The 15720-nt window shown below is 27.7% G+C and overlaps 1 protein-coding gene across 1 annotated transcript; it reads left to right on the forward strand.

Annotated features, from left to right (window-relative positions):
• The first annotated feature begins 8743 nt into the window (after nucleotides 1-8743).
• Nucleotides 8744-14413, forward strand: LOC145839178 (uncharacterized). The gene is made up of 5 exons (XM_082946786.1): nucleotides 8744-8933; nucleotides 9214-9417; nucleotides 10051-10159; nucleotides 10930-11077; nucleotides 11649-14413. Exons 1-5 carry the CDS (start codon nucleotides 8744-8746, stop codon nucleotides 14010-14012), a joined length of 3015 nt encoding a protein of 1004 aa, XP_082802912.1. The 3' UTR covers nucleotides 14013-14413.
• Nucleotides 14414-15720: the final 1307 nt, after the last annotated feature.

Here is a 15720-nt window from a genome sequence, read left to right on the forward strand (position 1 = left end):
CTTCATTTTCCGCGATAAGTGATTATTTTACGACATATTGGGCAACTTGAATTGTTTCTATATTGCCATAAACTAGTTTTGTTGATTATTGCTAATTTTTAATTTATTTAAGATACGTTTCATTTTACGCTCTGACGAATTATAAGGTTAAATTGTTAGTAATAGGTCTAATGTGTTGTATAACTGTTTTCGTGCAAAAATGACGAAACTGTCTTGTAAAAAATAAATATATATTTATATAAAAGTGTTTTAAAAAATAAAAATATTAAAAGGAAGGCACAAACTTCAATAGAAAACCATAAAATCATGCTTAAATTTTAAGTAAAACATTTTTTGTACTAGAGACAATTTGACGGTATGTGAGGAAATTAGGCTAATACATCATATATCGTGTTAAGTGATTATTTTATTGCTTATTTGGCAACTTAAATTGCTTCTGTATTGCGTAGCGTACTGTAATTTTATTGGTTATTTGTTCATGCTGTAGAGAAATTATTTTTATTATGTTAAACTTTACATTATACACTGACCATGTTTAAATAATTAAAATTAATTATTAACCTATTACAAGGTTTACAGTCATCTTATAATTTGTTAATAGCAACAGTTTTCACTTTCTTACAAAAATATTTACATAAGATATAGTTAAAATTTACTGGTTAATGTAAATCTAGTCTTCAAATATAATCAAAATTTTTTAGCAAAATCTTGAAAACATTTAATTATTAAAAAATAAACTAAAAACCAAATACTACGATTATTTTTACGATGTATCTTGTTTGATCAAAAATAAATTGCCAAATCTTTTAAGCAATTTTTCTTAATGTATTTCACTTTTTTTAATTGCTATTATTATTACATTATTAAAGCTCTTAAACTTGTAAAATTACTTACTACTTTTTTTTTTATAATAAATATTACAATTTCCATTAGTGTAGGTTATTAGTTGTATTTTTTTATAATTAAAAAGCAGAGGTAAAACTACTTTTGATGATAAGATATTATTTTTTTGTATTAAGCTTCCAGTTTTGGGCAAAAATTAAAACTTTTTAAACAGTATATTTTATTTATGTTATACTAACAGCTAATTAATAGCTAGAAACTAATTTTTATATTTTAAAAGTAATCTCTTTCAAATTGTATTTATTTTTACTATTTTTACTTTTTTTTTAATAATTTTTCACAAACTCTTTAGTTAAAGTAAGCTTATAATTACTGTTTTAGTGTAAATAAAGCAAACTTATGCATGAAATTGTAATTACATTTTAAAACACTAAAAATATCTTTATACTACTTTTGGCTTATTTACGATCAATGCTAAGATGTTACATAAAACGTTAATGACAAATTTTTAAAGTTTATATATACAGTTGTATGTATGTTGTGTAATTTGCAATGTAGTTAAGATGATAATACAATCTTTTGATAACTAATTTAAATAGCTAAAATTTTGCAAAATATTTACAACATTATTGTTTTGTGTTAGTAGTTCTTAAACCATGTAACTACTTTAAAACAAATTTTTAGAAGCAATAAATTTTAATCTAAAATTACTAAAAGTTAATTAAGATAGTACAATACTTTTTGTAAATATTTAGAAAAAGTTGTTTAAAGAAAAAGCGTGTTATAAGAAAATGACTGAAATTAAAACCGGAAACCATTTGTACGCATTCTGATGTTAAGATAGCGTGATAACAGTGTTGAAACTTGTCAAACATGAATGAAACTTGGTGCTTACGTTTTTGATGCTTTCTGATTCGTTTAATGTCCTTTAGGTGTATTTACATTTGTCTATGTTTTCGATAATATTATGTTTATATTTGTAAATATTGTAGTTTTTTGAAATTAAATAAGCAAACAGATCTCTTGAAAAGGAAAATAAAGTTTCTCGACAGTCAAATATAATTTTTTTTAAAAGTTATATAAAGTAATAGGTATTATATATAAATACTCATGTTTTGGGTATCAAAAAACGTATTATAATAAATTACAATTTTAGATGCAGTAACTTTAATACATAAAAAGCTATCTATTTTCATGATTTCTGAAAGTAAACACTTTTGTCTTCCTTAATTTTTGAATATGTAAGCTGTCAGTTTATAATAAATACCTAATATTGTTTTGTATAATATACTAAAGTTATCTATAAAAAATGTATTATATAACCTGTTAGACATAATCTTTACTAAATTATTTGTTTTTAAACAAACTGACACTCGTAGTTTTTATACTAAAGTTTTTGTTTTTTATATTCCTTATTTGTTTGTTAAATATTTCTAATTTGATAGCATTAAAGAATATGTACTAACACTAACAGTAAATAAGTTTTTAAAAAAATAAGCAACGCAAATTTTCAGGTGTTTAAATGTCATGTACTTAGCTTTTTTTACATGTGACATTTTGTTTTGAAAGTTAAAATATACTGATCAGTTGAAAAATAACTCAACTTCTTTTCAAGTTGTTATTCAAAACCTCAGTAAAATTGTTTTTATATTAGACCTGGTGTTTTATTTTTCACGTTTTTCATTTTATCCTAATGTTTTCTTAGTGCTTAATTCCTGTTTTTTTTTTAAGAATTATTACAAGCAATTTGTTTATCAGCCTCTAAACAAACTACTAATCACAAACATAAACTTTCTAAAACTTGAGGGTAAATTTTTTTTTTAAATTATACTTATAACAGATGTTTTAGATGTGAATGGTAAAGTTTATATTATTACGATTAAAATTTTATTTCTACATATTTAGTAACTGTAAAGTTGAACAACAAAAAACTAGCGTAAGTTTATCACACCAAAGCCTGGTATATCGTTGCCGTGAGACAAGCTCAAGTTAAGATAAAGGTTTAATAATTTGTAGTGGTATGATCAAACATTTATGTTAACCTGTAACATTAGTCTACTTCATCCAAATAGTTCATCTAAAAAATTTAAATATTAATTTTCTTGCGTTTAGCGCAATTGATATTTTACTTAGCGCAGCTGTCAAAAACTTATTCAAGGGATATATGTGAAAACTATTAAAAAGTGTATTTTTTGAATTGTTTTGGAAAAGATTATAGTAAACTTTTACAGAATTGACACACCTTAATTGATCATGTTTTAGCCCTAAATAATACACTTAAAATGCATGAAGTTTCCACAGTAACTAGTTATGTTGTTTATTGTTTGAAAACTTACTTTAAATAACAATAAAATAGGTTTTATAAAACACGTTTAATGAAATAATCAATGGAACGCATCTTTTAATTAAATGCTAATATTAACTTTATAAAATTAAAAATAACCAAAATGTTTTTTAAATAGCTTTTAGACCAAATATTTCAGTAAAATAAACATTTGAAAGACTGTGTGCTTAATCATTCATTTGTAAAATTTGAAGTACCAGGAAGGAATTTAAAGTTAGATTAAATAAACTTATGGGAAAATTTATCAAATAATAAATATTTCAACTAGTTTACTTTAAAATTTATATAGTAAAAAGATGAAACCGGGTCTTACTTGCACGGAGACAAAATTGCACGAGGTTACTAAATTGCACGAAGACGATTTTGCACCAAGGGTCAATTTTGCAGGAGTTAAATTTTTGCATGAGAGTAAAAAATACAGAGAAAAAAAATATAAAAAAAATTATCAACAAAAAAAAATACTGTAAGGGTTAGGGGTAACAGTGATAGTAAAAACAAAAACTAGAAAATAACTAATATAAATTATTGTGAAAAAAAAAATTTTTTTAATCTACCGACCGAGGGTTAGGGGTAACAGTGATAGTAAAAAAAAAAAAAACTAAAAAAAATTTATACAACTTAAAGGAAGTTAAGAAAATCGATAAGTTTTCTAAAACAGTTTAACGCTATTCCAAGTTTCATTTGAAAACCGTTTTGTTTTAAGAGAAAATTAAGAATTATTGCACTTACAATTCTTGCCCGAGTAAAGTCTGTTGATTCAAAAAGTGAGAAAGAGAATAAAGAGAATGAAAGCGCATTTTTCTTTTATGACGTAAAGAGAATGAGAGCGCAGTTCTCTTTTAAGACGTAGTATAAAAACTGGTTGATGCAACGACTTTAATGTTTTTAGTCACAAGCTGATAGTCGAGACTAAGTTGTGTGGACATAACCGCCAGGAGTTGCAGAGACTGTTTAGTGTATAATTATAATTTTATTTGTTATATTTTAAAATTTTTATTTAAAATAAGTATTGTGATTCTTTTACTGTACATTTTCATAGCTGTTTTTGATTTTCAAAAAGTGATTTATTAAAAGAATTTTTTACATAAGTGACATACTTTTATAGTTCTTGTAGTTTTCAACACTGGGTTTTGCATTTAGTATTAAGTATTTCTTTAAATACTATTGAGTTTTTTATAGTGGTTAATATATAGTATTTTAGTACACAAATTACATATTTAATAGTTCTTGTGATTTTTACAATTGTTTTTGTATTCATTGAAAGAGAAACCCACTCAATTGTTGTGCCTGGTTACTTATAGTAGTATTGATTTTTAGTACTACTAAGTCTAGGGTAAAGTTATAATTATGTCAAATCCCAATAGTAAAGTAACACTCAGATTAAGCCCTAAGCGTAAACGTTCTAGGATAAATAAACCTTTGGATGTTAGATCACCAACACCCTTTGGTTTCATTGCTAAACATCCTAATTGAAAAAAATTACTTGTATGCTGCTTTATTAATTGTTAATAAGTAAGTTTTTATACTTGTTTTGTTATGGTCATAATTAAAAAATAATATAAAAATACGGAGTTTGTATGAAAACTTAATGTATAAAATTAACAGTTTTGCTTCTTTTATTTGCTTTGTGATCTTTCTTAGTTTTAGCCTAAAAAGAAATTGATGACCGAACTTTTTTGCTTGATGTAATTATCGAACATAAAAGTTGTAAAGTTTAGTTAGTAAATTTATCTAACAATACTACAATTTATTATTAATCTATTAAAAATATTTAATAATAGTTTATGGTAGTTCATATAGTTCGATTTAATTTTTTTTACTTGTATATTGATTGGAAAAAACTTACATAAATCGACTAATGCTTTTTAAAACTTCTAAAAGTTTGTTTTAGTTAAAATATTTATTGATTTTTTGTGGCAAAGTATTTAAGTTTATAACTGAACAAAAATATTTAGGTCTTTCATCAACTAAAAATTATCTTTAAAGTAGTTGAAAATTTAATATTTTATCTTAGTATTTGTGAAGCAAAATCTAACTATAAAAAATTAACTTTTTTTCATGTAATTTTAATAAATAAATAATCTAGTTAGAAATTTGTTCTCAATTTTTTTTTAAGTTCTTTTTTTCATGTTTAAGTATTAAAGTAAATAAGAGTATGATACTGAAAGCATTGATCACTTCATTTAGTTTACAACCAAATAAAGTTTTTTCTAAAAGAAAATTTTATTTAAAAAGCATAAATCAAAAAACATAAAATACCGAAATTGTGTCAATATAAGGCAATTTAATTTAATTTACATAGTTGTATGTAGCATTAAAAAGCTTTCAAATAAGTTAAACTATAGTGTATTGTAATCTTAGTGTCAATGCAATAAAAACTAAGCCTATGGTAAGTTGTTTCTATATAAGCAAAACAAAATAACTCTGTTTCCATGGCAAATATAACTTGAATAGCATTTAAACAGTTTGTTCTAAACTGTTTGTTTAAGAGTTTAAATTATAAATTTAGATAAATTTAAGCATGTAACAGCAGCTCTCAAATTAAACTGAGGGAAATTTGAAATTTAATAGTTCTCTCGTATGTATTTAATGTCGCGTACGTAATTGAATAGCTTGTTTTTCATGCGTTGGACAGTTAACTTTTAGTTGTTTTTATTCATACTTGTATAGCGTTAAAACAAATAAGAGTAGTTAATTTTTTTTTACAAAACATTTCTTAAACAATCTAAGGTTTGCTCTAAAGTTATTTTTTAAACTACACTGCTCAGTTTTAAACAAATGTAATTCAATTCATTTAGTTATAACTAACTTTAAGTGTTTTAAACATCACTTTAAAATTACAACAGTGTAAATTCCTGTTATAATGTAATTGCTTAATTGTGCCAGGGGCATTGTAAAAGTATAATAATAATCAAGTAACCATTAAATAAGACTAAAATAACAAAAAGAAACTTAAACTCCTCTTCTTACCTTGTTCAAACCCACAAACGAGACAAAAGCGTCAACAATTGAGAGAAAAAGAAAAAAAGAGTAAATCGACCAAAACATATTACGTTTTTACAAACTTAAAACAGCCTTCGTTTTTGTTTCTTTGTTCAAATCGTTTTCTTTTCTCTTTTTTTATCGTCGGCGCACGCTGGACGGCGCTATAACTTTATTCTTTCCCGTTTTTTTCAGAATATCTTCAGTAAGCAAACTTTTATTAGCGTTTTGTTCAGTGTAAAGCTTAACTTGTGCGTTTTGTTACATTTTATTACTGCAGACGTTTGTCTTATTTTGTTTGTTTTGTTGTAGTTTAGAGTTTTGTTTATTTGCTTTTTGCCGTTTTTGTGCTTTTGTTTAATAAGAAGTTAAACCTATTGATGTTTTTTTTAATTAATATTTTTTAAGTAACGTTCTAAAATACAGAGCAGTTAACTGTTTTATTCTACACATGATAAACCTATTTTTTGCTTATAAAGTTTAAGCATATTTATTGCATTTTTTAAGTATTTTTTTTAAACTGTTATAAAATTAAACTTTTGTACAACTACATATAAGTTTTTTTACTTTTAAAAAAGTTGGATATGTTTAATGGCATGTTTAAAAAACAAAGAAAACAATAAGCAATAAAAATATTACTGTGATTTTTTTTTGTAAAAAATAGTAACAAAATAATCACACATAGTTATTACAATATAGATTTTAAAGTACACTTATAAACGTGAATTTAAGTTTTAAAACTGCTGCAAATAAAGCAATTAGCAATTAACATGCGAACTTTTAATAGTTTAAATAGAAATACTGAAATAAATAAAACATTTAAATTTTCTTATTCAAGCTGAAGTAATGGAAACAGTTACGAGTTAAGTTTTACGCTACTTACGATAAACAGAGTGGTTAAAAAATTTGGAAACCTAAAAAAACTGGAATTTTACAATTTAGGCAAAAAAAATTGAAGTTTTGTAAAAAATCATGAAAAACCTGAATTTTGTTTAATATCGAAAAAAACCTGAAATTTTTCTAAGTTTAAGTTTTTAATAATTTTGTTTAATTAAAATTGTAAATTTTATCATTCTAAACTTAAAATATATATACTACAACTTTTTAATTGATAATTAATAAATTATCAGTTAAATTATTACTACAATTAATTAACTGTTTTTATTTACATTTCCATTGTTTTAAATGTCATGTAAAGTGTGTCTACAAGAACCTGTTTTTGACTGATGCAACTTAGATTTTAAATAATAATGTATCGTCTAAGTAGTTTAAATATATTAAAAATAGCATTTTTCAACTTAAGATTAGTTTGCTACTTAAAATGGTCAAAAAAGAGTTACTTTCAAAAACCTGTAGGAAAAACTGAAAAATCTGGAAGTAATTTTGAAAATCTGTTTTTTAATTTTCATCCTTACTATCACTGTTATTTTTATTTTGTTTTTACTATCACTGTTACCTTTAACCCTTCCTTCGGTCAGTAATTTTTTTTTATAATTTAATTTTTTTTTCTTCCGTTTTTAATTTTTTTTTTACTTTTTTTAATTTTCGTGCAAAAATGACCCTCCGTGCAAAATCGACCCTTGGTGCGTAATTGTATCCGTGCAATTTTGTCCTTTAATGCAAATCTGTCCTCGTGCAATTTTGTGCCCTCGTGAAATTTAGTCCCCTCGTGAAATTTTGTCTTCGTGCAATTTTTACCCGTTCCCACACTTTTTTTGCTTTTCACCATCAACTCGAGAATATCTAGTGTAAGTTCCAAGTTATGGCCATTATTTACTATTTAATTTACTTGGTTTTTGTTATTTGATATATTCATCTAAATAATATGAAAAAAAAAACAATTGCTGGTTGAAAACTTAGCGATAAATATTTTTGTTTTTAATATTTTAATCAAACGGAAGTACCTAGCTAAATTTACTTTGTTTAATTGTTTGTTTTGCGATGTTTCTATTACTTAATCATTAGCTCTAAAAAATCTAAAGTGCAATTTCAAACTTTATCTTTTTCTGATAAAAAAAACACAATTTAACTGTATGCAAAACTAATACTAATATGAGTGATTGTCAATCAAATTTTTTGTTCGTATATTTATACAATACGACACTTAATGTAAGTTTTATGAATACGTAGTTTAGGTTTAGATCTTAAGTTAAACATAAATTTAGAATAGTTTTTTTCAACATTAGTTTGACATATTGAAAGTCAATTTTAATAATAGCTAGTCAGAAAACTCAAAAATACTGAAAGTTTATAATTTTTTTTTGTAATGTGCCAAGTATTAAGTTTGACTTTGCAGTTAGAGTATAATTTTATTCACAGAAATATAACTTTTAGATTCTAATTTTAGTAACCAAAAAGATTATTGATGACTTCTTTTAAACTTTTGCTTATGTAATTGTTAACTATAAACAATTGTCTTTAATATAAAAACTAAAATAGATTTAAAGTATTTTATTAAAAATTTTGATATAAGTTTGTTTCCCTCTCGCTATTTTAAAAGTTAATATGTGGCTAATACTTTTATTCAGCAATTAGATATTTGTTTAATTTAAAAAAAACTATATTTCAGCAGAAATGGTTGTAATAAATAAACAAAAAACAAAGAAAAGAGTTCTACCACTGAAAAATATTTCTGGAAACGAGAACACTCTCATAACAAGCGGAAAAACCTTAGAAGCGTTCAACAAACTACCAAATATAGTTTGTCCAATTTGCATGGGATACATTATTAACGCAACCAAAATTACAGAATGTCTTTGCACGTGTGAGTATAGATTTATATGACTCGATTTAAATTTCTGTTTAAAAGCTAAATTAGACACTAATTAAATATAAAATTTAGAAAAAGCTTAACTTTTTATATTACTTGTACAAAATCACTTTCTATAACTATTGAAACATTGTCCAATTGTGAGTTAATAAAACAAAACTTGTTAACTTTATTAAAGAAGTTATTTAATGCGTCACAGAAACCTTTAAAGGCAAAAACAGCTTTAATTTTTTTTTATTCGCGTTTAGAATTAAACAAACAACAAATGTTTCAGTCTGCCGGTCTTGTATCGTTCAGCACACATTGAACAACTTCAACTGTCCCGTATGTGATACCCTGATCCACAAAACCACCCCGACCTACAACCTGAAATCCGACCCGGTGCTCCAAACCATCATATACAAGGTGGTTCCCGGACTGCGAGAAGACGAAGAAAGAAGGCAGAGAGAGTTTCATGAAAAAGGCGGGAAAAATAACGGTGGGTGAGATTACTTTTTTAACATTTCTAAAACTGTTATATACTTTTTTTAATATCAAATGAAGTTTGTATTTGTTTGGCGATAAACTGGTCCTCAAAAAAGTATGACAAGTACGTCCTAGACAAGACGCTGAAAGGTATCCAAGTGGTGTGAGACTGGATGACCAAAAGGTTTTTTCGTGCACCAGGTCCTACAGGACCAACTTTTTTGAGCGCTTTTTTTCCCGCTCAATAAAAAATAAACAACTGGCTAGCTTCTGTTTAAAAAAATTTAGTTCAATTACCATACCTATATTTTAGTTACAACTAAAGTTATTTTTTCTTGATAATAATTTTTCAAAAAGTAAAATATTTAACTTAAGATAACAGTTTAGAATGACACAAATTAAAAAAAAATACTTTATCAGTCTTTTACTACTAGTAAGAGCTCATGTTGCGATTTCCAAGTTTAAGTTTAAGTATCAATAAAGTTATAATTAATGACTGTTATTTAATGTGTAATATTTAACGTCACTGTCATTTCCATAAACACATACTGTTTTTAGTTGATGAAATTTGTGAACAGTTAACAAATTTATTATTTGGTTTTCAATTGTATCTCTTCAACCTTAAAATTGGCTTAATTTTTTGCAGATTCTTCAGAACAAAGTGAAAATTTAAATGTTTTGAAAGCAAAAGAAAACGAAGATGTAACAACTGATATGACAGACATTGTATACATTTGTCTCAGACATGATAATAGGTTTGTTTAGTTATCTTAAGCAATTAAAAGTTATGGTTTTTAAGCAACATTTTCCATTCTTTTAATAAACTTTGGTATAAAGAGCATTAAAATAAATAAAAACTAAATATGTATTTAATTATTTGTTTTGAGTGTAAGTTATTAAGTAAAATAATATGTACATATGAAAAAGATACCTTTTATTTTAAGCAATTTTAGTTTGAATTTTTCAACTAGATAAAAATGTTTTAGTTTCATAGATATAAGAAGTTTTTTCAACAGAAGAAGTTTTTTTAACATAAATATATTTTTCTATTTTGCAAGTACTTTTTAGTATATCAAAAAGTAACTACACTAATCGAGGTAACAACAGTACTTCAATAACTTAAAACCATATAAATAGTTATTATGCTGAGTTTAGATAAATAAAAACATTTCAAAAATTGTAAAAAATAAAAGTATAATAATTTTGGTATGCTAAAGAAATTTTCAAACATGTATTCTAGTACCTAAATATGCTTTATAAACATTTTCTAAAACTTTTTGTTTTGTTTAACAGTGAAAAATTCACTGTAATTTTTAAAACTATACTTAAAAACTTTAGCCTGCTACTAATATCATAAATAAAATTTACTTTCATAATAAAAACTTCACAGCAAAAAGTAAACGCAACATTTTTGATGCATTTCTGCTGTATTTGAACTGTAAAGTTACACTGTTCAAAAATATAAAAACTCTTATTTTACTTATTAAATACATAGGATCTGTAGTTTTAATTATAATTTTTGCAGAAAGCTCCTGCGCACTTCGGAGAAGTTCGTGAAGATCTTCACCCGAAACACGATGAGCACGAACCTGGCTCTCCACATAAGAACCCCCGTGGGGATCATTCATCAGTTCATCAGGAGGAAGTTTCCCGAAATCACTCTGCATGCAATGGTGAGCTTGACTGTTGTTTGTGACGTAGTAGTAAGTTTGTTTTAAAGCAAGTTTCCAGTTACTTTTATTTTGAACTAATTTAATAACAAAAACTTTCAAAAATTATTAAAAAAAGAAAGTTGTAACAGTTTCTAAAAGTAATTTTTCCTTATATATTTTGTCAAAGCAGTTTTATTTAGTTATTAACAAATGCTTTATAAAGAAAAAAATGATAAAACTATAAAAAAATTTACTTAAGTATAAACTTTAATATACTATTTAAATCCATATACTTACAAAAGTTCAATAAAAATTAGTTTTGTTTTTATTATATCTAGTTTAACTTGCTTTTAAAATCGTTTTCAAAAACTTTGAAATCGACTGAAACTTTATATTCTTTTCATGACATATTAAAAAATTATTAAAAAAAAATCATACTACTGTTAAGTTTAAAATTTACTTTACAGTTTGTACACTAAATGAATAAAAACTTTTAAGAATACTAAGATTTAATAAAATACCAACTAATTTACATCATAGTATATAAGTTTGTTCAAAATTAAAACAGTTTAAATAGTTTGATATTTTTCAGATAGCCACAACTTGCAAGGATGTCTACCTGCATGAAACGAAACTGCTTGAAGATTACAAGGAAGTAGTTACCATGAAGCCAAAAATGGAAATCGAGTTCGGTTTCTGGGCCGAGCCGTCTGCAAGGCACTTGGCAATCAGCGTGAAGAAGGAACATATTTTTGCTGAGGAAAATGAAACACCAACCAAGGTCGTTCTGAAAACTAAACAAGCTTCACCGCGGAAAACTAAAGTCAAAAACATTTCTGTGCCGCAAAGCATTCTTGTACCGCAAAAAGAAATCGTCATAAAACAAGAACCGGATTTCGTTATGAAGAAACCTCAGAACAGTAAATCAAAAAATCTTGAAAAGGTCCTGAATTCATTAAAAAGAAAAGCAACTGACGAAACTAATAATAACAACTTATCAAAGAACAACCCAACTACTGCTAAAAACAGCAACTTCAATTCTTTGAAAAGAACACCAACCGACGAAACTCCTGAGAACAACAAAAGCAACGAAATAAAATCCCCTACTCCGAAAATATGCTTAAAAATGAGGAGGACCACCGCCGATCGCCGAGACGAGCTGAGCAGCCACGACAGTTACGTCATAGTGCAGCCTCCAGTGACGTCATCTGAAAACGCGTCATCGGTTGAAAAAGTTGAAAGTTTAAATAACTCAGGCGGGTGTCGCCTTGACAAGCTGAACTTCATCAAGGCTGCCAATGTAGAGAGTAATGATACACTGACTTCTGAAAATTCTAAACTCTGCCTTAAAAATTATTCCGGAAACGCTGAAACCGCGCGAAAAAGTTCCGAGAAGAAAACGAGCCGGAGGAAGATGATAAGACCGGAAAGACTCGGTCGCTATGAAGAAAAAGACCAACCAAAAGAAGGAGATGAGTCGAAAGACAAATCTTTGTCTTCCTTTCATTTTCCAGTCAGCACGTGCCATTCTGATTCAGTGTTCAAGGTCGAACAGGTCCAGCAAGGAAACGCGACGTCTTTCAAGGCAACTTCCTCTTTCGAGACCCATCCAACCCACCCTCAAATTTATAGCAGCCTTCAGACCAATAACAAAACGATCCTCTTGCCATCGACGCACGTGGAGCACCGGATCAACCAACCATGGAACCAGTTGGCCCGACAAGCGACCAATCAGGGCTCGAAGGCGGTCTTGCTGGGGGAAAAGTTTGACCACTCAACGACGCCACCGAGCGGTGAAAAGTTTCGCTACAAGGATCAAAAGGTATATAGGTCGCCGGAGCATCAAAAACTGCACGCGAACGCGCTTCAGATGGCCAGGAAACTGTTCAAAGACGTCAAGCCGCATCAAGACAAGTTCGAGGAGCTAAGCAAGTGCAAGCTTAACTATGTGCTGCCGAAAATGGAAAATTCCCCTAGTGTGAAAGTAGAGAGTTACCAGCCGAGCAGGGTCGCTGTAAGCACAAACAAAAACAATTATAACTTTATAAACGCGAATAAAAGTAACTTTGACCACGTAAACATGGATAAAAACAACTTTGACGTCATAAACGCGCATCTGCAGAAGCACAAAGCCGTTTTGAGCACCCGAAAGTCTCAGCAGTCGAATTTGAACAACTCCAACTCGATAAACAACTTCGATCTGAAGCCTATGAACGGCAACCTATTGATGAACGGCAACAAAAAAGTTCGCCCAAACTCCATGACGCATCAAAACGCAGTTGTAGCCCATCAGTTGAACGGAAACAACATTCAGTTTGCATTTCAGCATAACAATTTAAACCAATTGCAGCAGAGTTTGAAGAACTTAAACCAATCAGCACTCAACCTCACTAATTCGTACCAAGTTCAGAAACCTTTGACCGTTGCGCAAAACTCTAAAAGCGTGGGACAAGTTGCCAGCACAAGCTCAAATGTGAGAAATATCGCGAAGAAATATTTAAATATTGGCAACAACAACAGTTTTATTGCAAACAACCATAAACCAACGGCTCAAACTTACAGCATTTCAACGATTGACTTGAGCTTGCTTCAAAAGCAACTCTCCGGCAACAAGGCCTTTGTGACGACCGTTGGCGACCAGGGAAAGTTTCTAGGTAACGGCCAGACCCCGGACACAGTGAACCTGGTCCAGGTCCAGCAGCCGGTTCAGGTCCAGGGGGCGAAAAGAAACATTTCGTACCAGGGTGACCAGTCAGCGGGTAAATCGGTGCGTTGGACCCATAACTGCCCCAAAATAGCTGTGGTTCAAGCCCCTCCTCCCATAATCAAGTTCAAAAACAATCTGGTGGTTCCTGTGACGACCAACGTGCAAACTGCTGCCCTGAACGACAAACCATCGACAAGTAACCCGAGTCAAGACAAACCGATTGATTTTTCAAAGAGCAAGGAGAGTTAGGTACGTCCTGTTTTTCCCAGGAGCCTAATAATGGATCTGTTCACTGTAAAACTTTCCGTCGGTTAATAACCAATTTATTTTTCTTCGTTATGCTTCAACGAAAGACGAAACCTTATCTTGCCAGGAAGCTGCTACCAACACGGGTTTTTAGCGGAAAATTTCAGAAAGAGCGGAAAATTTTCATGTTTTCTAAATTGAATGCTAGTTAACTTGATAGGGTTATACAAATATTTTTATACTGAAAGTTATGCCTGAGAATTAATTGCCATCCAAAAAGTTTGTATCTTATTTATTGCTCGACTATGGACTAAAAGACCTAATTGAATTAACGACTTAGTATTTTGTGTTTATAGATAATTTACATGTCATGAAGTGGTATTTTTTATTTTAAGCTTAGTCGAATTATGATTTGCAGCCAAAAGTGTTCATAAATGATAACTTTCTTCACTAAAAGTATAAAAACTTTAGGTAAAAACTAGTAAAATAGTAAAGATAAAAATAACATAAGTTTTGATCTCCTTTAGAGTATTTTGTATATATTTTTTTATTTTTCAAAGGTACAACTTGTACTTAATTACAAATTGTGAGTACAACTTTTATTTTTCTTGGCATGCATTGTTCTATACAATTATTTTCTTCTAATTGCAAGTATTTCGACTTTTTTTCTTTTCTTATAAACATGAAATACCTGAACTTTTGTGTTTACTTCATTACACTGTTTAACAAATTTTAAAATATAAAAAATAGAAGTAAAAATAAACAACGACTTTTTTATTTATTAAGAATTAATTAGTCACTAAATAAAATGAATATTAATTAAAATTAATTACAAATTTAAAATAAATTTTTAGGTTATTTAAAAAGATAGTTAATGACTTGAGGTATCTACTTTTAAATAAATGACTAAGTTGTAGAGAATTTCAAGATGATATTGTTGATAGCATTACAACTTTATTAGAGATTAAATTAGTTTATTTATGATAGTATGAAAATTCAAAGCTCAGTAATGGCGAAGGCCATATTAGAAAAGTGTGTTTTGGAAAAATAATTAAAAAAGGTACTATAAAATATTAATTTGATTTTAAGAAATACTCAAATATCTTTTGTTAAATAAATAGTATTGATTTAGGAGAACAATTAATTTTTGATACTATATCTCTAAAATTGATTCAGTATAACATAATAAGACTAAAAAACTTGATTTAGTTTTATTTCAAATAAGTTAATTAACAAAACAAAAAGTTATCTTATAAACTAACATTAATTTAGTTCTGATCTTTAGACTTAATAGCAATCTAAATGGAGAACTTAGATTATCTTAAACCTTTTGTTTGTAAAACAAAAGTGGTCTTGTTTTTATTTAGTAGGTATGTTGAAAGGCTACTACTCTAAAAGTTAGCTTTAAACTTTCCAGATTAAAACTCAATAGCTAGTAGTGATGACTCAAAAAGAGTAAAAGTGTTTTGATTCTGTTTAATTTTTATGTATTTTACTTGAAATTGCTTTAGATTTTATAAATTTTATGCACAATACGACAGATAGTTTTAATTAAAAAAAAAGTACCAATTTTGTTTTTTCGTTAGATATTTTTGATCAGTTTTTGTATTTTTAACAAGTTCTGAACACACTTAAGTATATGAAATATTTCTATTATCTGGATATTTTGTTTGAAAAAATAAACTATATATGGTAAGTTCTTATCAGCTTA

This window comes from Thalia democratica, chromosome 6 (genome assembly GCF_965202585.1).
Source record: "Thalia democratica chromosome 6, ktThaDemo2.hap1.1, whole genome shotgun sequence".
Classification (NCBI taxonomy): Eukaryota; Metazoa; Chordata; class Thaliacea; order Salpida; family Salpidae; genus Thalia; species Thalia democratica.